Here is a 23,361-nt window from a genome sequence, read left to right as displayed (position 1 = left end):
TTTATAACTCTATATTTCTCATTTTTATAAATATATTTGGATATTTATGTATGTCTACATTTATTTAGGTTCCTCCACCTTCCTTTCTGTATTCATATATTAGTATTTACTTTAAACCACATGTTTTTTCAGTCATTTGGTCAAAGGGCAGCTTTAAGGAGCCAAAAAGAGTATATTTTATCAAAATAAATGTGCAATCTTACCATAATTTTTGACAAAAGTGATAGTGACAGGAATATTTATCTGTTCGTGTGTGTGTGTTCTTTTAACCTCCCTCAAATCTGGAAAACTTTCACATTTAAAGTAGTGTTTGTAATTACCATCTGGAAATTTTAATCGATACATTCCCCAGCAGAGGGCAGTGTTTTACCAGTGGCTGTGTTTAAAGGTTTCTTCAGCTGATTCCTCTTCAACATGACACACAAAAACAAAAGTTTTAAAATTATTTCAGGCCCCAAAAGTACAAAAAGTACTTGATCCTGATATGTAGGTGCCAAAATATGATGAAGAATGACAAAAATGTATTTGTACAAAAATATGTGGATTTGACATTTCAGGGTGAGCTGTCATGAAAGCTAGACTATTTTTATCTGTTGACCAACTCATAACTTAAAAATACATAAAGGCCTCAAACATCCTTTTAGTGTTTCCATGACTGCATGACTACAGTGATAAAAACAGCAGCTGAGACGGTTAAAGTTATAGAAATTAGCTTCATTTTATTTGTCACATACAGTTTGAAGCTGTGGAGAGACGGCTTCGTTTCAGGTGTGAAAACACAAAAGTCATATGACACCACAGACCAAAGTCCACCTGAGGGCTCACATGATTCCTTTGCCATCAATATCATTCACTAAATCCTGATAAGCAGGTTCAGAGATCAGCGACGTGCTGCCACAGTCACCTGACCTGAAAACTGTTTAGTGTCCACTCAGGTGTAGTAAGTCATGCCATTCTTCCTCGCCACGCTCACAGACTGGATTGTCTCTCTCAGTCTGTCCTCCCAGTCTTCGCACCAGTTCTGGCTCCGCTCCAGCTCCTGATAACGGGTCGGCAGCTTTTCCAAAGCCAGCACCGCCTCTGGAAGGTCAAAGGTCAAAGCTGCCTTCTCCACTGCTGCCTGAAACTTGGCCGGAGAAGCAGTTGCAATGTAACATCTGTAACGAGAGAAAAGTGGACTTAACACGCAGATGTCACATGCCTCCCAGCAGGTTATTACTACTGCTAACTAAGTTTATTAGAGAGACTCAGTGAACTATCAGCTGATTATTATCTGTCACACAATAAAATATCTGCAGAGGAGAGCCTCAAGAACAGCGTGAGCACAGGTGATATGACTGAATATTTAAACTTGGCATGTCTGACCTGTTGAGCTGGGCACTGTGAGGACAGTGGTAGTGATGCCAAACTGCCACAGCTGTGTGAGGACACAGCACATACTGGTTCTCCTCCCAGCAGCTCTTCATGGTCTCTAGGATCCCCTCGTCTGTCACTGTCCCCGTCCACAGAACCTGTGACAGCTGAAATGGAAAAAATCAGATTAGACCCTCAGAGGAGAAGCACTGGCGTGAACCAGCTAGGTGACAGGTACCAGTCTGCGGTGGTTTTCAGGCAGCAAGTGTCGGCGCGAGCGCTGAAACTCCTCCATCATCGTCTTCACTTTGGCGCCGTCTCTGCCCAGCAGCAGCCAGAACACTCGCTCCATGTTGTATGGGTCCTGCAGGAGACAAATAAATCAGAGACATGTCACCTGTGTCGCCACCCACCTGTCAGTCAAAGAGGCCACGCCTCTAATAATGGAAACTTTAAGCATTTATACAATTTAAACAGGTGAGACCAGGTGAGATTTACCCCTGTGCAGCTGATATAAAGGAGGAAATCTGCTGTAAAGTTGGACATTTTAACTGACTGTCAGAGATTCAAGTGAACATCAGAGGAACTGCTTAAGCCATCAGGCTGTCTGAGGACTGGAGGAAATAGATACACTCTGCACACATGAGCAGGTGTAGTGTCTCTACCTGGATGTCTATAGCCGGGGCCAACGTCTGTGTGACATTAGCCGCCATGGAAAAGTCACCGCTGGTTACCATCCTGTGCACGATGTCATTGGAATTCACCATGGCAACCAGTTTCAAGGGGAGTCCCATCTGCTTTACGATGAGGCCGGCTGACCAAAAAGAAAAGAGACAGGAACAGCTTTTATAAGGAGGCACTAGTGTAAGGACAGAGAGACAGACACACAGAAAAAAAGAGGACCAAAACGACAAGATTATTACTGCTGTTCATAGATTCTAAGAGTATATGATTTAACTTTAATACAGAAAAAGAAAGAGAAAGAAAAGAAGGGTCTGGAGAGAACTGAGCAAAATCACAGAACTACTTGGTTACTGTTAGAAAAAGACTTTTCAGAGTCTTACTGGCAGCTGTGGTGACACTTTTCTTCTTAACACTCAACAAAATATATGTGCTGCAGACAGGAAACATACTGACTAATGGAAACCATCAGTTTCAAAATAAGAGAGAAAGGTTTTTTGGTGACTATTTCACATTTTTCCATGAGACCTTGCAGATCTATGTGGCCCATCCACTGGATGTGCACCTGCGAGCTTGGCCCCAGGTCCCAGTAATTCTGTACAAAGCAAAGTGATGTGCTCGCTTGGTCTTTTCTTCATAGACGTCTTTGGATCATACTTAGTCTACTTAGGACGTAGGATAAACTTTCCCCAGGACCAAACAGTGTCTGCAGTGATCAGGACATTGCAACGGTCTGCTGCATTGAAGAGAGCTGAGCTTCTGTTTTGATAGAAAAGTTGATCCATGAAGTTCAAGCTCAAACATCACTAAGCTCCTCCTCCTTTTCTGACTGATGGTAGCGTTAGGAGAATCCACGGTCTGTGATATAGTATCTGCAGATAAATCCATTTCTTTCTGCATCATCAGGTAAATTTGCATCAATTTACCTCATTTCATGGGTATGAAATCAAACTGTGGAAAAACTTCACACTTTAAGAAACAGGACGAGGAGCTTAGAGAGGAGTCGATGCTCCTCCACATCAAAAGAGTCAGTGAAGGTGGTTCAGCATCTGACCAGGATGCCTCCTGAACACCTTCTAGATGTGGCGTTGTGGGAACGTGCGACTGGGAAGAGCTCGGGATGGATTGTAACGATAAAGAAAAACATTATTTGTGTCATATTTGGAAAATTCTTGATGTTTCCTGGATGCTGAGGACACTGACCTGCAGCCAGGACCCAGATAAGCGGATGTTATTTTTGACAATATAATAAATAAAACTGAGTAACTGAAACCTCCCTTTTTAAATAAAAATGGTTTTTAAAAAAGTAATGCTGGTGATTTTACTTTGGCTCTCAGATCAGTCTGACCAAGATTTCTCACATGGATGAGAAATCTTACATTATCAACCCACCTGCGATGTTTCCTGCCCCTCCCGTGGGAACCACCACCTCTAGCTCCGGCAGCGCTGCGCCCACATTGTCCTGCTTCACCCCACTGAGCTCCAAGTAGGCGTAGACGAAGTGGGCGAGCTGGATCATGACCCTGGACCAGTTCACTGAGTTGAGGCTCATAAGGCCGTGAGACTTAACAAGCTCCTGGTCGGCAAACAGGCGGCGCAGTGGCTGGTCTATGTCATCAGAGCTGCCGTCGGCTACAGACGGAGTGAGATTGATTCAGAGAAACTTTATAAACATAAAAAACGTGGCTGTTTGAGCTTCTCTGAGTGTACCTGCAAAAACATGGATGTTATCCTTCAAGCAAGAGATCATGTGCTTCTCTTGCACTGGAGTGATGCGTCCACGGGGGTAAACCACCACCACGTCCAGCCCAGGGAGACCTTTGGCGCTCTGGATGGCCGAGCCGCCGGTGTCCCCAGACGTACCTGAGGATGACATTTATGCCAGTTTTTCACCTGCATCTAGTTCTCTGGTTTTAACCCATAATAAAAATATGTTTCCCTCTCACCTACGAGAACAGTCGCCCTGCGGTTCTCTTTTTGCAGGAAGTAGTTTAGGAAGCGTACAGTGCAGGTCATAGCCAGGTCCTTAAAGGCCAGGGTGTCTCCATGGAAGAGCTCCAGGACGGACAGACCCCCCTTCAGCCGGGCAATTCGAACTACCTCCGGCACAGAGAAGCCAGACAGGGCTTCACCCACGAGGACTGGGAGAGAGAAACACGGGAAACAGGACTCACTGATTAACTGATCAGTTCTACCTGCATGCAACAGTGAATTTTTCCCCCCAGCTCACCTTCCAGGTGGTCTCTGGGGATCAGCTGAGGAGGGATGAACAGTGAAGCAACCTCCACCACCACTTTGGTGTAGGACAGCCCCTTCCAGCTCCTCAGGGTGTCGGGGCTCAGCAGAGGCAAACTCTCCGGCATGAACATCCCTCCATCTGGGGCATAGCCCGAAAACAGCACCTCCCGGAAGTCCCAGCCCCTGACCCCCCCACGAGTACTGCAGTACTGCATCCTACACGCCTGTGAAGGAAGGTAACAGTCATCATATCCTGGTCTGAGTTCTGTGACATCATTCTGCATCATCTGCCAGGGTGCACTTCTCTGAAACTATGTGTGTGTTTTTCTGTAAAGCAAAAATTTATAAGAAAAGCTTGAATTTAAGCCACACTTTATGTTGTTATCGGTACAGGTTCATCAGCAGTCTTGACACAGACAATACCAACATGTGAATGGGTGAAAGTTTTGACTGCCATTGTACACATCCTTGGACAGCAGGACTAAAATGCTAAGAGTAAATAAACATATTTTTTTCACAATTTTTCTTTTTAAACGATTATGGAAACTTAGTTCTATGTGTGATTTTTATTGTGAAAGGGACAAGGAAAAAGCTGTTTTCATGCATGTGTAAAACAAATCAGCTTTGTCTGTGGTGACACAGAATAAACAGATTTTAGAGTAAACACAAACATGTTGTGACCTTTATGAGTTATATTAAGCAGTAAATGAGCACTTTAAATTTTACTTATTATTATTTTGTGGCAGATAATGTTCCTACAAAGAAAGCCCATTTCACACTGCCAACTATAAAACACACACTTACTGCTCTGCACTGAGCAGAACTGCTGCAGTCCTTTTTTCATAATTCAGAAGAACTAACTCACAGAGTTGCTTTTTAACCAAAGCTTTCTAAACCTCGAGGCATGGCTCTACTAACCAGGAAGAAAAAACCTGGACTTTGGAACAACCGTCCTGAAACCAGGACACACTTACTTAATATAAAGTCAGTCTAACTAAGATCTTCCCAGGTTTTCACACACATCCATGTCAGCGATATTTTCTGAATTCACTGAAAATAAAACACAGTGAATAACCGTCACATGATTCTAACATAAGCTTTGGTTCTCATTATTTTGATTGTGTTACATAAAATCTAACTGTTCTATCACGTGAACAGTGTGAAGCACCAAAACACCCACCTGTTAATCGTGCACTAACAGTGATTTTAATAAAATCACTGTTAGTGCATCAGAGCCATCAGACACATGAAATTAATCTGGTACTATAACTATTATCAATCTTGAAGCTCAAGTTAACCTTCTTTTGAAAGTCTGCCGTTTTAAATTTGTTTTAAAACTATTTTTTTACCACTAATTTGAGTTTTTTAAGGTAAATTATTCTGAATCAGTTTTGGTGATGCAACTGTTTTTAAATTAACCCTTTCGGCTGCAGCAGGTTTAAGTGAACCTCTACAAGAGTTTAGGTGATTTTTGAACAGGGCAGCCTCCTGTGATCAGGTAAGAACACAGGTGCGGGTAACACCACACCTCCTGAGGCCAAAGAAATGAGATTAAGTGAATATTTGTAAACAAAAGCGGTAACTTCATGTCAGCTAACATTTGTTTATCCTCTGCAGGGTTTTCTAATCTGTTTATACCTATATTAATATGCTGAGTGGGGTGCTCCTAAAGCAGTTTTCACATGACTAAGGTTGCATTCACCACAAGCCAAAATAGAAAAAGCAATCAGGACTTCGTGAATAAAAATCAGTTTAACATAGTGAATTCTCATCAAACATGCAGTGTGTGCGGTTCTGTGTTCACTAAAATAGGCAGTCATTAATTTTAAGCGTTAGTTTTTGCTTTTAAAGCCGCTAAAACTAGCCAAGTTACCTTCAGTCTCCAGGGTTCCGAAGAAATGATGTGAGAAGTGGCCGTTAGCTTAACGTTTTTTACGGAGCAGGGGAGGGAAACAGGCGCGTGTAGGCAAAAACATCTTACTCTTCTTTCTTAGTGTCCCTCTTTTGCTCAACTGAAAAAAACCCTACTTTAAACACATCTAATAGTGAAGAAATGTGAACTTTGTGTGAAGCTTATTTATCCATAAGCAGCATTTTCATCAGCGAATTGAGCTCACTATTGCCCCCTGCGGTGGGAGGATGGAACAGCACCCGCTGGTGTTCAGTATGGGAGAGCAGCAGCAGGCCCTTTCTGTATCGGAGTTGTTTCAAAGTTATTTATGCATGTAATAAACCACCTGTAGTAAAAGCAATGCGCTGTTGTCACCTTACCTGAAGAGTAATGTGTTTCCTGTTATTTAGGACCATACGATACACAAATGCCCACAACGCTTGAGTAAAACTAATTAAATTATGCAAAAAAAAAAATAAAATTATTTTTTTGATGAATTGTCTACACTTTCTGTGCAGTAAAAAACAAAACAGTAATGTGGGTCGAGGATGTCTGATTAATTAAGTCTCTTTGTTTTACTCTTACCCTGCGTGCGTGCGTGTGTGTGTGCGCGCGCGTGTGCGTGTGTGTGTGTAGCTACTGTGATACCACCCACTGATTTCAGAACTCATTTTAGAGCTTCAGTGTTTGTTGTGGCTGTCACACCATGTTAGATAATTCTGTTAATTCTTCAAAAGGCATCAACAAAACAAACATGGTCTTTAGGTCCAATTCAGGCACTCCAGGTCATTCCCCTAATATACTACTAACTTTAAGCTTAAGTACAGTTTGAAGGAGTGAGAACCAGCCTCAAGACAACATTAGAGCAACTGCAGCTTTTATACTTCAGTGCTGGAGGTTGGTGCTTGTTTCGATCTGTGATAAGCAAAACATGTGGTTTATCAGTAATGATGTGTGAAACTGTCTGCTGTAAAACATGACTTAATCTCAGGGTAGGCCCAATCTAAGGCATACATTACTTTTACTGTAAATGAGATCATGATTGTAAATAAAACATGATGATTATTTGACCAAAGACTTGAAACTAGCAGCTGAGATCATAAACTCATCATGAAAGTATTTACAGAGGCCACAGGAGAAGTAGGGTCCTCATAGACAGAATTTTACAGAATCCGACTTATTCTGAAACCAGAAAGAAAGAGGCATGTGATTTATCCCATTGTTCATTTTAATATTTTAATGCACGTCTGCAAACATGTAAAAACATATTTACAAGTCTTAACACTGGAGACGTTTTACAAAAATCATCTTACAAAATCCATTCCATGCATATAACTGATATAAGACATTGAGAGTATAGAGAACATCACCCCCTCCCTTCAACACACACACACACACACACACACACACACACACACACACACACACACACACACACACACACACACACACACACACACACACACACACACACACACACACACACACACACACACACACACACAGGAAATAAATACACATTAAAAGAGGAGCATGTGGATCTAACTAGTAACAGTCCCTCAAAATAAAAAAAAATCCCAACATGGTAAAAATACAGAATAATTTTGGTCTTCGTAAACTTGCTCTTTCACACTGAACAGAATATTCCAGATGTTCAGAAGTGGTTTAATGAGACTAAAATACACTTCAATACTTTCATTTTCATGCCGGCTTTTTCTTGAGATGCAAAAAACCCAAAAACAGCAGATTTTACTTCAGCTGCAGGTTGTCAGGAAACAAAGATTAGTGTAGTTGTGCGTTTGTTCCTTGCGGAGTCAGAAACATGAAAGATCGATTTAACAGTGTCAGCAGAAATGTGAACAACCTGTGTAGCTGTGGCAGGGCTACTTATGGTAAAAATCATAATTGTGATTATTTGGGGGAAAAACTGTAATCTCAGATTTTTAACGTGATTACTGATCTTTAACCTCGCATCAGTCACAGTGATGTTGCATTTTAAGCATGTTAACAAACATGCTTAAACAAACAGCAGTGGGCCTCTCAAGTCAACTCTCAAAGCAATTTTGGCCTCAACGTTCGTCTGTTATAACATAAAACAGAAAAGGAAGATCTGACTGAACCCTTAACTACTCAATGGACAGTAAGAGGTTAGAAAGTACAACAAGAAGTGAGGAAGATTTGATGTAAAATCAGCAAAATATGAGAAAAGTTCCCAGCGGACCTCCTCAGAATCAGCTCATTTTTGTTTGTACAATAACGCCAGTGCATTTATTGAAGCTACTTAGAATTCTATCTTAGCACCATGGCTGTTTGTACAGTAACAGGACATTAAACCTCAGCAACTGGGATGGAATTTGGTGCTTTTTTATTTATTTAATCTTTCCAGAATTTCTGAGATCTAAATATTTTTGTGGTTGAAAAACACATTTAAACAGCAGGAGTCACAGCTGGAGGACAACCCTGGTATCAAAGTGCAGGTAGAAAGGAGGCCGGTCATATGTTATCACTTGTTTTAAGCAGCCATATATCTCACATGGTGATATGAGCCTTGAAAGTTTTACCCAAACTGCACTTTTTGAAGTTTTCTGCAGTTTATTGTGAAGAAAGATTAGAAAACAAATCTTTCTGACTAAAGATCTGATTGTGGCTTCACATTATGAAACCTGTAGTGGGTCTAATACTGATCTGGTTGCAGTTTTTAAAACAGAGCTCAAATGTGTTTTTCCAGCCTAATATTTTGCACAGTTTCATTTAAATAAACTGAAATTATTGTACAGAAAAAAATGATTCCAGTTTTCCTTAATAAAAAAACAAAAACAGCTCAGATTACTTGAGACAATCTGAAAATACAGATTTTGGGAGATCTGTCATTTCATTTAAAGTGCGACGTACCATCTCCAGCTTGACTAAATATTGATTTCTATTGTTAGTTTAGGGGGATTTCACACCTATTGTTCGTTTAATCTGGTCTAAATAAGTGATGAGTTTGTAAACTTGTAGATTTTCCCTGTGTTTTGGTCTGTTTTCACACAGAGATGAAAACAAGTGAACTGTTCGGTCCACTCAGCGACCAGATGTGTCTGTACTGTGACTCCAACCTTATATTACTCTTTTACGTTTTTTTAACTCAGACTTGTAGCGTATATCTAGTAGTTGGTTTAGCCACCATAAACGAACCGCACCGTGACCACCTCCTCCAAAGGGTCTCGGTGTGGTTGATTTGCTGTGATCACCTTGTTCACACATCCTCGATTTAAACAGACTAAACAGCGTTGGTGTGAAAACACCTTAAGATCACTTTTACAGCAGAATGTATGGGCCATTGCAGGTTTAAAGAAGAGTGATATTTAAAGAAAAAAAAGTTCAGCATTAAAGAAGTTGTTTTTTTTGTTCTTTAAAAAAAAAAAAAAAAAAAAAAAAGCCAAAATGACATTTTAAAGTCATAATTTTAAAGTCATAATTTTGCAAGAAGATTTGTGTTTTTTTCCATCAGGAAAAACTTTCTATCTGGATTCACCTCATCACCTTTTTCTCACAAATGTTGACTTTATCGTCTCAAAGTGTTAAAGCAGTTTATGTGTAATTCATTAATTTTTTCCTACATATGAAGCTATTGTTAGATTAACAGTTAGTGTTATATTAAGTCTGACAGTTAAAAGCAGTCACTAAAACTAAAACAAAACAGCCATTTCTCAGGTTCTGAGATTTTACTGGTTTTAGATTTAAGTGGATGCATTGTTCTAATTTCCAGCTCCAGTTTTTTCCTGAACTCTACAAGAGGAGCTTTGCATAATTCACAGTTCAAAATAATACTTCTTTATTTTACACGGAGCCTTGGAGCAGACCTTTAGATCTCAAGCTAGCCATTTTAGCTCCTCCTCCTTTAAGCCAACTTTATTCTGACTAACTGCCCCTTGTCAACTGAAGTGTGTGGGTCGTCTGTGCTTAACATGACTGTATTAGGGACGTCCCTTCTCTGTGACTTCATGCAAGTCCAAAAGTAGAAAAAAAAAAAAAAAAAAAAAAAAAAGAGTGTTTGGAGCATTTTGCAGCCTGAGCTTTGGTGTCAGAGGGACTAACTGTACACTGACCTTGTTATTTGTTAACTTTGGCCGTGTTTAATATGAACATCCACCACTGGAGCAGGAACTATGAGACAGGAAACAGGAAAAGAAGAACAGGTCCACTTTGATTCATTATGATAAGCTGAGCAAGAATAATCTTTTCAGTTTAAGTGAAAGAGCAACTTAACACTTCCTCAAAGTTCAGCACTGTTACAGACTGTAGGTAAAAGTAAATGAAGAAAAGTAATGTTTCTATAGTGTGTAGATTAGGTTTAATTTTTAGAAGCAGAAAATAAAAAGCAGACAGGGAAAGCTTAGATTATTTAATGCCCAAACCAACTTCTGAGAAGTGTTTGTAAAGACGATAAACACTGCACTTTAATGGCCCTGGGCCTGGTGCCTGCTAGACCTGTGCATGTAGGGCCACATTACAAATTCTTAGAGTTAGAATGACCTCTTTTCATTCGTGTTCAGATCAAATATCCACACAGAGTGCCTTCATATGAGCGTCATCACTCAATAAGCTTCAACAGTTTGCTTCTTTTCTTATTCCGCATCGATTCTCCTCACTGACGTGTTACAAGGTCAAGGCTGGACACAGACGTGCACATCAGAAGAGAAAAGTGCAATGAGCCAGGATGCCGTTTTCACACTGAACATCATCAGTCTAAACCAAAAGTGATTAACTTAAATTTAGCAAGGCTATTATTTTGTTATAAACAGCCAAGCCTCCTTTCTGACTGAACAACTGCACTCTGTAAAGAAGAGGAGAAAAGAAGTGTTTCATGCCAACTTTTAGAAAGTTTGCCTAAAAGGCAGCTGTGTGGTTGATGCATTGCTATGTAAAGATAATTCCTCACTATCCAAAAACATCAAACAAAAAACACCCTCTTTTCATTTTAAGTTACTTGAGCAACTGTGCATGATTCATAGATAAGAATAATCCTTCTTTATCTTACACTGGGCTCAGTTAATCCTTCTGTCTCAAACAAGCTATTTTAGCTCCTCACACATTTCCTCCGATTGGTCGATGACACTAAATTGGCAATTTCCAGAAGCTGGACTGATTGCTGATCAGAAATTAAGAACTTCACTAAACCATACTGTTAATATTTCATTACTATTAAAATTAAGTGCACATTGGTCCCAACGTAGTTGTGAGACTTGCTTCTTTGGGCTAGAGGAAGAAAAAAATAAAACTGCTGTGAAAATAATGTTCAGTATGAAAAAACAACACCGTTCTTTCAACAGCAGTTTCCTTCTGCTGTGATTCTCCAAAAGGTTAGAAAGCATTGCTGAGATGATAACAGGCGGAAACTATCGCTTCATGTTTCTGATGTCAGAGTGAATATATACACAGAAATGCCATCTCCCATTTCACATCCTTCAAAAGATAAGGCATACATGTTTCTTACATCAGCAAAAATCATTGAAAATTAACTTTTTTTTTTTTTTTTAGAAGAACAAACATGCACATACTGCTCAACACAGTTAAACTCAATCGGACTACATACGTGATCGCAGTGGGAGTTTCCTTTGAATTCTTGGCTCCTTCGTTGAACACATGTGGTTACGATTGGTAGTGTAGGATTACTGTGGCCCCGCCTCCCTACAGACCTTGATTTGTCTCCACGGGAGAGATGGCTGAGAAAGCAGGACAGGCACGTACCAAGGGAGCCTTTTCCCATAATGGATTATGACACAAGGCACCCCTCCATCCTCCACTCATTTCGAGGAAGTTTCAGCATGTCCTCCCAAGTTTTGCACGCTGTCCCAAACATCCGTGCAGACTCTTCATTGGTCAGGTCCATCCACAACACATTTGACATGACAAATGTTTTTTTGTTGTTTTTTTTTTTTTTCTTCTCCTTTTTGTTTTAGACTCCCACCTACCACACGTGACCAGAGAAGGCGGGAGGACGAGGACCAGGTTAGGATGTATCCTGCAGGTCTTTGGCTTTTGTCAGGATGGTGTGGACGTCTGAGATGGGGTAATCCTGAAAGACATATCCAGCCCAATTAATCCTTGTAGCATCAGCTGCATGTCTGAACATGAACACTGTGTGCTTTAGAGTTGTACCTGCAGTAATCTCATGTTCACTGTGAAATCACCAGCCAATAAGTTATCCCGGATGAGTCTGTGAGAAGGAGGAGTTGACACAGTGTGAATGCTTCCCTTAGGAAATGTTATTTAAAAAACAAAAAAAAGAAACAGTGCATACACTTATATCCATCTATGAAGCAAGACAACTAATGCCTACTTCTAAATTCACACAAAACTCAAGTACTTCTGCAAAGACTGCCGAGTCATTTTTCCTCTTCGCAAAGAACACTGTAATGCTAAATAGCACCCTGACTCGGACTTTGAAAGCCTAGTCTGCCCATAGTCTTTTAGACCTGAATAATTAACATTTCATGCTCTGTGCACGTTCTTCAGGTAATATCATTAGAAAATAACACAGTTTCTATTGTATGCAGATGATACCCAATTATAATTATGAAGATGACAGATCAATTAATAAAACTAGAGTCATGTCTTAAAGACAAAGACCTGGATTGCTTGCATGTTTGTATTTATACATTTAAAGTAAACTAAAGTTATTGTATTTGGCTCTAAAAATCTCAGGAGAATCATGTCCAATTGATGACATATAAAAATAACTGAAATAAATTCAATCCAGTCTGAAAGACTCACATGAGCATGGCGCAGCAGACCAGGATGAGGAAATGGAATCTGTCCTGGTCAGAAAAAAGTGTGTCCCAGATGCGGATGACATCTGGCAGGAGGAACTCCTGAGATAACAACAGGGTGAGCCAGCGGAAGGTGAAATATTGTGGTTTGATGTTCTGCTCTTCCTGTGGGGGGAAGACACACAGGAAGTCAATGCAACAATTTTTAACAAGAATTTAATCTGCATTTTACTTTTTTAAAATTTTTATTGCAGGGAGAACGTGAAGCTGTTCCATAAATGAAAGAAAACACAGCAGTACAGGTTTGTTTTGATTTTGTGTTTGTTTATAATTATGACTAATTATGAATTTATGAATAATCAAAGTAGATATCTTGGTAATTCCAAGGGCTGTTTATTTTTTCCTTGCACCTGCAGCTGATCAAGAAAAAAAATTTAATATTTTGACAGTGAATTAGAAGTATGCCCTATGGGTGCTGCTTTGGGAGCACTATGTGTATTGCCCAGAAACTGCTTAGTTTGGGTTGTTGAAAGTAACTCAGAATACTTCCCAGTGGGCTCACACCCAGGCAGCCATCGTCACCAGATCTATTTGGAGTTGGAAGGTTTATTAGTATCCATTTGGATTTCGCTCAGGTCTACAGTTTCAGTCTTGACTGCAGTTTTTACCTGTCTGCTAGGCCTATCCTCAGCAAATTGGCCCAGAAGATGCAAACACCATACAGTCCAGAGGTCCAGTTCTGAGACTCCAGTTAGCTGAGGTGAAACCTAATAGACAGCTAGCAGCTACAGATGAATGTGTCACCATCCACCTGTCAGTCACATTCTAGAAGGCTGTAAAGGTGTTTATTTTTGCTGAAAAGTTGGACATTTTAACCCGGGAGTCTATGGGGACTAACTCGCTTTTAGAGCCAGCATCAAGAGACCACGAGAGAAATTAGCTTGTGGTGCTGCAGCACTGGCTTTGATTTTGTTTAGTAATGTTTAGTAATTCAGAGTCAGTAGGCTTTAAACGTATCTGGTCAGCCCAGTTTAACCTGTGGGAGTTTCTGTTTTGCTGCTTTGTAGGAAATAAATTCCTGATGAGTGAGAAGAAAGTCTGTCAAACAGCCAAGAATCACAGCAGTTACAGGCGATTAGCTTGAAAAGAAACATCATGAAAAGTGCTGACTGTCCGACAAAAATTATTTAAATCCTACAAGAGGAAGGACAGGAGAGATCTTTTCTACTTTTTTTAAAGTATCTTATCAATAAGAGAAACTGGAAAAGGGCTGACTGGAAGCAGCTCTGTTACAAACAAGGTTATTATCGTTAACGAAAACTAACGAAATAACGAAAACTAGAAGTGAAAAAACATTTTCATTAACAGAAATAAAAATAAAAACAAAAAAAGGAAAACTAACTAAAACTGTAATGAGTGTTCACAAAACTAACTAAAATCAACTGAATTTATAGCAAAAATGTGTTTAGTTTTCATTGATGTGTGCGTGTCATACAATAGTCAAGGGTGAAAATGAAGTTTAGTTTCCAGATTTTTTCTTGCTGTCTCATTATGCCAGCAGGTGGCAGTACGTTAGTCGAGTCGTCTGTGTTGCTGCTTCGTCCACGCGCAGAATCATGTCAGGAAAAGTCGGGAGAAAGCGCCAGAGTCCAATTTGGGATTACTTTGAATATGACTGTGTTTTGGATAAAGTGTCTTGTAGTGGAAAGAGACAAATTATGAGGGACATTTCTAAAGGGAAGAAAATCCCACAAACCTTAAAGTGCACTTGAAAAGCTCACACAAGAAGGCTAACCTAGCTTACCTTGAGAAGGTAAGGGAGCACACTCAACCCTCATCCCCAGAAAACAGAAGCTAACCCCAGGCAAGGCAGCGTGATGCATCCCGAGACAACAGGACGGGGACATCTACATAACTGTGTGAGTCAATTGCCTTCACAAAGTTTATCAATTCACTTGAACCAAAATTACGAACACCCGGTGCTGCAAGAGTTAATAGTCTCATTGGGGCCAAGATATACATTTTATAGTTGCCTGGTATCAATGGTTGTTCATCTGCCTTTATTTATTTATTTAAAGAACCCACAGGTGGAAATGTGAGTTGTCTGTCTCTGCGTGTTAGCCCTGCGAGAGACAGGCGACCTGTCCAGGGTGCACCAGGGTATGGTAGCTGGAATAGCAACATACCCAAGGATAAGCAGAAGAGAATGACTGATATGATGAAACTGGGATTTTGTTGCACTTAATTATTGCAAACACAATTAAAACTATAACTGAAACTAATCAAAACTAAACTGAAACTAAGGATTTTCAAAAAAATAAAAACTAAACTAAACTAGCAAACAATTGGTAAAAACTAATAAAACTGATATAAAATTGAAAATCTGAAGTCAAAACTAAATAAAAACTAATGAAAATTGCAAAACTATTAAAATCCTGGTTACAAAGCATATTCAAGTCAATTTGGTAATTGATTTATTGAAGAAAATACTTGTTTGCGTCTGTGTTTAGTGGAAGGAACAAGAAATGTGTTAAAGGTGAACCATACCAGCTTAAGATATAGCTCCATGTCTTTGTCTTTGAGCATGGAGTACACACTCTCCATCTTGTAGGTAATGCCACACTGAGAGTCGTCCAGGCTCTTGATGAAGTTATCTCTGTTCTCCGACATCAGATTGGTGAAACAGAAGAAGGTGTCTGCCTCAGCGTGCTCTGTGAGATGCCACAGTAAAAAACAAACAAACAAACAAAAAAAAAAAAAAATCACCAAAAGGAAAACAGAGTTTATGTAAGCTTTTTTTCCCCTTTTAAACGTTACAAACCTTTCCACTCGCTGTTGGGATCTGTGGCAAACGTGTAGTAAATTGGCCCCACAATCTCATTCATGCCCTGGACGTAGGCGATGCCAGGGTTCAGTTTGGCATAAATGAAGAGGATCCGCTCTACCACCTCCCAGTGGGCTTCACTGCCATTGGGCAGCACCTCGTACTCGTTAGATGGATACAGGTTCAGCGCCTTTCCAGGTGAACTCACCTGAGAAAACAAGACACAGCTGATCCGAAACAGATTTGAAGTAACATACACTCAATGGCCACTTTGTTAGGCACACCTGTACAACTGCATAGCAACAGTAATATCTAATCAGCCAATCACATGGAAGCAAGGATTAACGCCGCTTCTAGTTTTTGGTTTTTTTGCATTTTTTATGCTAACAGACAAAACTGTAATGCAAATATGCCAAATGCACATATAAAATATTCTTATTATCACAGAACACATGCTATTAATGACAATTAGACATGTGCCCATGTTATTATCATTTACTGGCGAAGGAAACACCTGATTTATGCCAGTTATGTCTGTAAATGTTACCAAATATCAAATAGATGTGAAACAAATGGAGACATGGTGCTCATGCTGATTAGTCATATCCACATGAGCAGGGTTTCTCCACTACATAAATAATCTTGCTGCCCTCTGAATAGAACTACTGTTTCTTTGTACACACAAACTGTGTGACCAAGGCTGCTTTGTGAACACACACTTTTTCTGCACATAACTCAAACTTAACGTTTACACATTATGTGCACGTTTTAGCAGTCACCAGGGGGTTTAAGTTTTAACAACTGCCAAGTTTTTATTTCCTGCCTGGTACAGGACATGATCTACATTTTTCACCATTAACTGAGGTTGAAAGACGGTCACGGCAGAGAGAGGAATCTGTCTAGATATTATCCAAAGAACCACGATCATTCCTTTGACGTAAAGTATTGCCCTTTCAGTCATTTACATCTAAATTTCTAAGTTAATTAAAACCCCTTTTACAGATATTAACCAGAGGGTTAAAATGCCTGACCTGTAGAAAAATGCTGAACCATTTCCTCTTTAAGTGACTGTGTAAACGTGTAGTTTTAAAAACTTTATGTAATGTTGCAGTAATTAAGCAGTAATTTAGGTTTGTGATTTATAGGTGGAAAAATGTTTACAGAAAGTCACGTACAACAAACGAATGTAAATAGCTGACGATGGCCATCATCATTCCATCATAAGTTATACATTCCTATTACATTTCTAATGAGACGAATTCTTAGTCATTAACTGTTTTCTTTTCTCAGCTGTACCTGTGTCAGCTTTGATGTAGGCCGTGTGAGTAACTTCAACCCTTCCTGCTGTTAATACCAGGATGATGGTTTTGTTTCAGCGCATCACTGTACCTGAACTAACCTGTTTGTACTGTAAGCGGGGCAGAAAAGTCAAAATTCGACAGATGGGCCTGAATCAGCAAAACTGAGCTGGACCCCACAATCGCATTCATGCCCTGGATGTAGGCTTACATTGGTGACCCCGCTGCGGTTGCAGTTCACCGTTTGTGCCTTCAGCGTCGTCTGCTCCACTCGGCGACGCAGTGTCTCGTAGTCGTTCTGAGGGTCCAGGATCAGCTGACAGGGGTACTCTGTGGGGCGCTGGAAGAACGCCATGTCCGGGTACAGCCGCCTGCAGGTGAACACTCACATTCACATTACTGTTATTTAACAGGAGGAAGTAACAGAACAGCTGGTAAAGGTGTTTACCTCACGTCTTTGTCGATCTGCAGCAGAATTTCATTATCTTTAAAGTAGGTGTTCCACCTGCTGTCAGGGTTTGGATTCAGAGGCTGAAAAGAATCAGATCAGATAAAAACTATTCAATCAAACTCGTCAAGACAAGTGGCTCATGACAAAGAGCCACAGGAGAAGGTGATCTATATTTCTGTGATCTGTAAGGACGTGCTGTACATCTCTTTAGCGTTTATCTGACTGCAGAGCAAATTTGACTTTAAAGTGACTTCAAAATATAAATCCGACAGTTTCAGAATCACGCTGCTGCGTGTGTGCACTGTGTGCATGGAGATAACTTGGCTTCTTATCACTTCAGACTCTGACTCCCACGTTTTTAGAGTCAAACAGATGAAGCACAGCCATGTGCATATGAGTGATTAATAACAATAATAATAATAATAATAATGGATTGGATTTATATAGCGCTTTTCAAGGCAGCCAAAGCGCTTTACAATACGACTATTCATTCACTCTCACATTCACACACTGGTGGAGGCAGCTACAGTTGTAGCCACAGCTGCCCTGGGGCAGACTGACAGAAGCGAGGCTGCCATATCGCGCCATCGGCCCCTCTGGCCAACACCAGTAGGCGGTAGGGTAAAGCGTCTTGCCCAAGGACACAACGACCAGGACAGAGAGCCCAGGGATCGAAATAGCGACCTTCCGGTTACAGATGCGATTCCCAACCCCCTGAGCCACGGTCGCCCCCAAATTAATTTATGGTAGGCACTCATTGTGATGGATTTGGTTGTTTAAAAAGCCTCTGTAACAGCTCTAGTTTATGCTACACTGTGTGCCGTCGTGCAAATATAAATTACTGCACACAGTCGGTGCCCAGTGTGGGCAGCAGTCACAAAGTGAAAGGTATTATTCAGTACTCACACGTTTAAAGGTTCACTCAAGCACAACCTTATGAAGCCAAGCCATAAAATTTAATGTTGCGAGTCCAGTAAAATCTTTATTATGCAGACCTCAGCTAAAGATCTGTAACAGAATCAGACCAAACTCCTGCTTGCTGAGTGCTCGAGTTGAAAACGGCAGCAGTGAGTGTTTTACGACTTTAGACCTCACTAGGTAATTATATTCACCTGACACAGTTTAATGGCACTCAGCAGGAGAATCCACACTGTTTATCTCAATTTGACACTTGTATAACTGTTGGGAGGTGATGCTAATTTTCATTTCGATTTATCACTCATAGCACAATTTGGTTTCATTATTTCTTTCAGCTCGTCACTGCAGCGAAGAGAGAACGACAGAGGATGACTCACGTGATCCTCCATCGTCACGTCTTCTCTGGAAAGGCCCAGGTTGGCGTTGGCAATGCCGGGCTGGATGATCATCTCCTTCAGGAACTGGGAGTACACCTCTCTGTGAGACCCATGGAAGAAAAGGAAAGAATACATTAATTGATTAATAATCACTGAATTTGATTAGTCACATCAGATTCTCATATATTAGTGAATCACATGGAAGGATTCACGTCCTGTTTTTGAAGTTAAATAAAGTTTCTTTTTAGATTTTCTATTCTTTGACAAGTTTGACTGATTAAATAGTTTAAACTCTAAAAGAAAAGAACAATGACTCTACAGTTTTTCCTCTTGTAAATTTGTCAGCGTTTCCCTTCCGAGTTTGCTTGCTTTTCCCCCTGTGTATGTGTCACCTTTTTTAAGTTTTAAGATTACTTTGGGTCCTTGTATTTGGATTGCTGATGACTGATAAAACTTGTGTCCTTTTCCAGCTACTGAAGTGAAGCAAAAAGTTTAAGAACTACTCAACTGAGCCGCAGCATTTAAAATTAGGTTGACTCATCTTTTCAAAACAAAACAAAGCAAAAGAACCACAGTGTAGTGTGGCCACGCGTGAGTTCGGCACATTTAAAGTGAATCAGAATCGAGAAGCCTCCAGCTTTCCATATATGCACATGGAACATCGGGAAGCTCACAGAGCAGACTTACTGCTAAATCTAAATAATCAGAGGTGGAAAAGACAATCTGCTTTAGGCTGCATATTCATTTACTAAAAATGTCCTTTTTCAACACTCTTAGATTTCACTGATTTCCCCAGTTGAAGGAAAGAGTGGTTAAGACCAAACTGGGTATCAGTGCTCTCATGTGAAACAGAGGAAACCACAACAGAGCTGCGACTTCAACCATAATGCATCATAATAAGCAGCATCAGGTTTTGTGAGTCAGACTCAGAGCAGCTGACACAAAACAAGGGTTCTCCTAAATAAAATCAAAGCACCAGCTCTTTGATCGGGCTTTAAACTGATCCACTTACCTTTGCTTTTTCAGGAAAGACTCCCACTGGGTCTGATCAACAGGTAGGTAATTAAGAAGGATCTGAGAAGGAGGTAAACAAAACACAAAAAGAACGACGCACTGTGTTAAAAACATAATTAAAGCTGTTTCACTCCTACAAACAGATCAAAGCTCCTTGCACACTCCAAAACCACTGGGTGACATCACTGAGGCTATGTCCAGCTTTTATATACAGTCTGTAGTTTGGTCTCATGTGGTGGGAGTGTTGGAAGTGTCATGTGTCAGCAGGGATGTAGACACAAGCTGTAGTATTAAAAAGAAAGTGCAGACAACAGATCAGCAGCTATTAGTGAAACTCTTAGACAGCATTTTTTCCGTGTTTCCTGGAGTTTGGATATTTCACTGAGAGAAAATCAGTTCCCTGATATTGTTAGTTGTCTTAGACACCAACAGCCCAGTAAACTGTAAAGTGTTCAGCCGTAAAAGGGCAGCACATCTTCTTTTCACAGTATGAGGTAATAAAGTATTGGAGGCATTTCCTCAAAGTACACCAGAGAGTCTGCTGGTATGTTTTTGTCTGTAAAGTGAGACGCCAGTTTATACAATTACAACCAGTTAAAGCTAAAATGGTCCCATGAGGCAGGGCGACTCACCTTCCAGCACAGCGCTCGTATGCCTCCTTCAAAAGGGATTCCTGCAGTAAATAAAGAAAGGTTCCATCAGTAAAGCTTAACAGAATATTGTACTATTTCATTACCAGCCCCACCCCTTCAAAAAATCCAGTTACCATTGAAGCACAGCTCCCTCAGTGTCTTCAAGTTGATTTTTTCTTCAGCCAAGGCAACTTTGAACTCTTGTATCCTGAAAAAAAGGAGGCGAGATTAGAGCCAGTTTCATTTCTGACCCAAATGTTAACTCACCAGAGTTAGAGAGACAACAGGAGAGAGTGAATTTTAGAAGAAGATTGATGACAGCCTCTTGTCTCCGAGTCAAGTATGACGATGGGGAAATGGCATCGCTCACTATTAACACTTTTCAATCGGGATTGAAAAGTGTTAATAGTGAGCGATGCCATGATGGCAGTTCCCCAAAGAGGTTTGAGCCGATCTCCCACAGGAAAAATTAAACCCAGAATTAAGATGTAAATATTTGAGCCATTTTTTAAAGCACAGAAAACATATCTGTTCATCAGATGTAAATAAATGGAATTTCGTACACTTTCCATTTATTCTCATTACATTACCAGGTCTTGTATAATTGCCCATTTCGTCCACACAAATTTGCCTCTGTTCCTCCCTCTCACAGATCTGTTTTTTTTTCTCTCCATACGTTTGCTATTTTTCCTCCCTAAGTTGATTATTTCCTTTAAATCTGCCATTTTCTTCTCACTTGGGTGTTTTTTTGACTCAGAAATGTGCCTTTTATTTAAACAAAACTGATGCCGCCCCCCACAAATGTGTCACCTTTCCCTCAAAAATGTTCCCCCTCAAGAATTTGACTGTTATTTCCTTATTAATTTTGTTTTATTTCCTCAACATTTTCACAGAAATTTGCTATTGTTCCCTCAGAAATTAAACATTTCTTCCTTGTAGACCTATTATTCTTCCTATTATTTCCTTGTAATGTTCCCATTTGTCCCTCCAAAATTTGCTATTTTCTTCTAACAAATTTGGGGGTTTTCTCAGTAACTATTTTTCCTACTGCATTCGCCTAATTGGCCCTTTTCCCTGAAATCTAAAGGAAACTTCAAACAGAAAACACCCTGCTTTTCCTATTATAAGAATCTGCCATTTGTGTAACCGTCCTTCCTCTATCTGTCAAATTTTCAGCTTGTGTTTACATCGTTTTCGACTCTTTTTACTTGGCTCTATTTACTCTGAGATTTGATTATTACATTGACAGCAAAGACATGGTAATATTGTCAGCTTCTGTAAAATATGTACTGTTAACGAAAAAGATTTGCTCAATAAAGAAAAAGCAAAAGAGGAAAAAACCAAAAAAGGCATTACTAAGGTCTTTTTGTCGAACAGTTATCAGGTCAGAGGGCCGGGTTCGTTTGTAGTAAGCACATGTGTTTTAATTTCCGTTCAGGTCTAGTGTTTATGTGTGAACAGCTGATTTATTGTCAATCTTTCGGTGACACAAACAAAGTCAGCACATACCGGTAGCCGGACAGTGGCTAATTGTTAGCCTTTTGGGAGTGGAGGAAGTTGTGTCACCTGATGTGCTAACACGGAGGTAGCATAACACCTGAATACTTGAGTTTACAAAGCACCCTGCGCGCTTTCCATCTGCGATACTAACGTTGACCCTTTTTTTTTTTTAGCTGAAAAACCCATATTAGCGTTCACGGTGCGCGTGTTCCAGCGGCTGTAACTGGGCTCGTGTCTGGTCAGCGGGGCTGCTGCTGCTAATGCTAATTCTACGCTTTGGAGGCTAGCTGCTGAAATAAACAGCTTCAGTATGTGCGCGCGCCCTACATCCCTCACGAGGGCAGAGATTTGAATGCCTCTCACCTGTTTTTGTACGCTGTAGACATGTCGAGGCAGGAGACGGTGCTTTCCTTTAACTGTTTCCAAAGAGGAATGAATTATTGGCCACAGGGAAGTCTTCCTACTTCTCTTCTTCTTTTACTGAGGAAATCCGACAGGCAATGCACTGTCGGCTGCAATGCTGCCTCCTGCAGGCCAGTTAGTAATACATTTTTAAACGGAAGAATTAGAGAAGATTTACTCCAGAGAATACATTCTGAGTAAAGCTTTTGAGCTCCGAGTTGAGCTTTTAATTAATAAATTAAAAGACAGTTAATTACTGCCCAAACCTTTCTTTGTAACTCACAAATGTTGGCATAGATCTGACATAAATACACTCCCGCTGACAGTCCCCCCCTCAACAGCTGCAGGGTCTCTGCATGCCAAGCTGCCTGAATACACGTAGTTATGGATTCACAAATATGTGACACCATCTGTAATATGACTGTTTGATCTTTCTGTTTTTGCAGCGCAGTGAGTGAGAGATAAGATGTAGGTAGTTGATTGCAGGAATTTGCTTTACAGACACAAAACATACATCACATACATCAGGAAACAAATCAAAATAATCCTACACTGTCTCCATGAATCATGGTGAAAATGTTTTGTATTTTTTTGTGAATAATAAACAACAGACTATTGTAAAAACAACAGTCTGATTCTGAACTATTAAGCATGCTGAATGTCTGAAACGATTATCCTTTCCAAAGGACAGTTAGAGGAGGTTGTCATGCAATCAGTAATATTTATTCATTTTATTATTATGTAAAACATACAGATTTAATACAGACGATGAAAGTCACTCAGGCTGGCATCACTAATCCCATCAAACAAGTAAACAGGAAATAATAAAAAAAAATAAGATAGACGTAAACAGGAAATTCAAGTATCGTGTCATGTTTACATTAATACTCAATCTTTTACCATGGTTCCTGCTTTTTTTTTTTTTCAAATAAGAAGCTTTTTTGTAGTGTTCTTATTATTATATAATTGCACTACAGCATCCTCTAATTACCCAAAACCTTTGCGCTATTCTTTTGCAACAATCTCA

At 40.1% G+C, this 23,361-nt stretch overlaps 2 protein-coding genes across 2 annotated transcripts; both read right to left on the bottom strand.

Moving 5' to 3' along the window:
• Positions 1-693: 693 nt before the first annotated feature.
• thnsl2 (threonine synthase-like 2) lies at positions 694-6,406 on the bottom strand. The gene is made up of 9 exons (XM_039999938.1): positions 6,146-6,406; positions 4,265-4,496; positions 3,981-4,175; positions 3,745-3,897; positions 3,427-3,666; positions 2,019-2,167; positions 1,592-1,717; positions 1,366-1,520; positions 694-1,157 (listed from the first exon to the last, which is right to left on the bottom strand). Exons 2-9 carry the CDS (start codon positions 4,485-4,487, stop codon positions 932-934), a joined length of 1,467 nt encoding a protein of 488 aa, XP_039855872.1. The 5' UTR covers positions 4,488-4,496; positions 6,146-6,406; the 3' UTR covers positions 694-931.
• A 2,121-nt stretch (positions 6,407-8,527) lies between these two features.
• tbc1d13 (TBC1 domain family, member 13) lies at positions 8,528-22,430 on the bottom strand. The gene is made up of 12 exons (XM_039999939.1): positions 22,296-22,430; positions 20,567-20,640; positions 20,433-20,473; positions 19,799-19,860; positions 18,787-18,886; positions 17,489-17,571; positions 17,252-17,411; positions 15,740-15,950; positions 15,466-15,629; positions 12,923-13,083; positions 12,308-12,365; positions 8,528-12,224 (listed from the first exon to the last, which is right to left on the bottom strand). Exons 1-12 carry the CDS (start codon positions 22,316-22,318, stop codon positions 12,159-12,161), a joined length of 1,203 nt encoding a protein of 400 aa, XP_039855873.1. The 5' UTR covers positions 22,319-22,430; the 3' UTR covers positions 8,528-12,158.
• Positions 22,431-23,361: the final 931 nt, after the last annotated feature.

This window comes from Simochromis diagramma, unplaced genomic scaffold (genome assembly GCF_900408965.1).
Source record: "Simochromis diagramma unplaced genomic scaffold, fSimDia1.1 OVJJ01000596.1, whole genome shotgun sequence".
NCBI lineage: Eukaryota > Metazoa > Chordata > Actinopteri > Cichliformes > Cichlidae > Simochromis > Simochromis diagramma.
The sequence above is the reverse complement of the archived record's forward strand: the minus strand, read 5'-3'. Positions and strand labels throughout refer to the sequence as shown.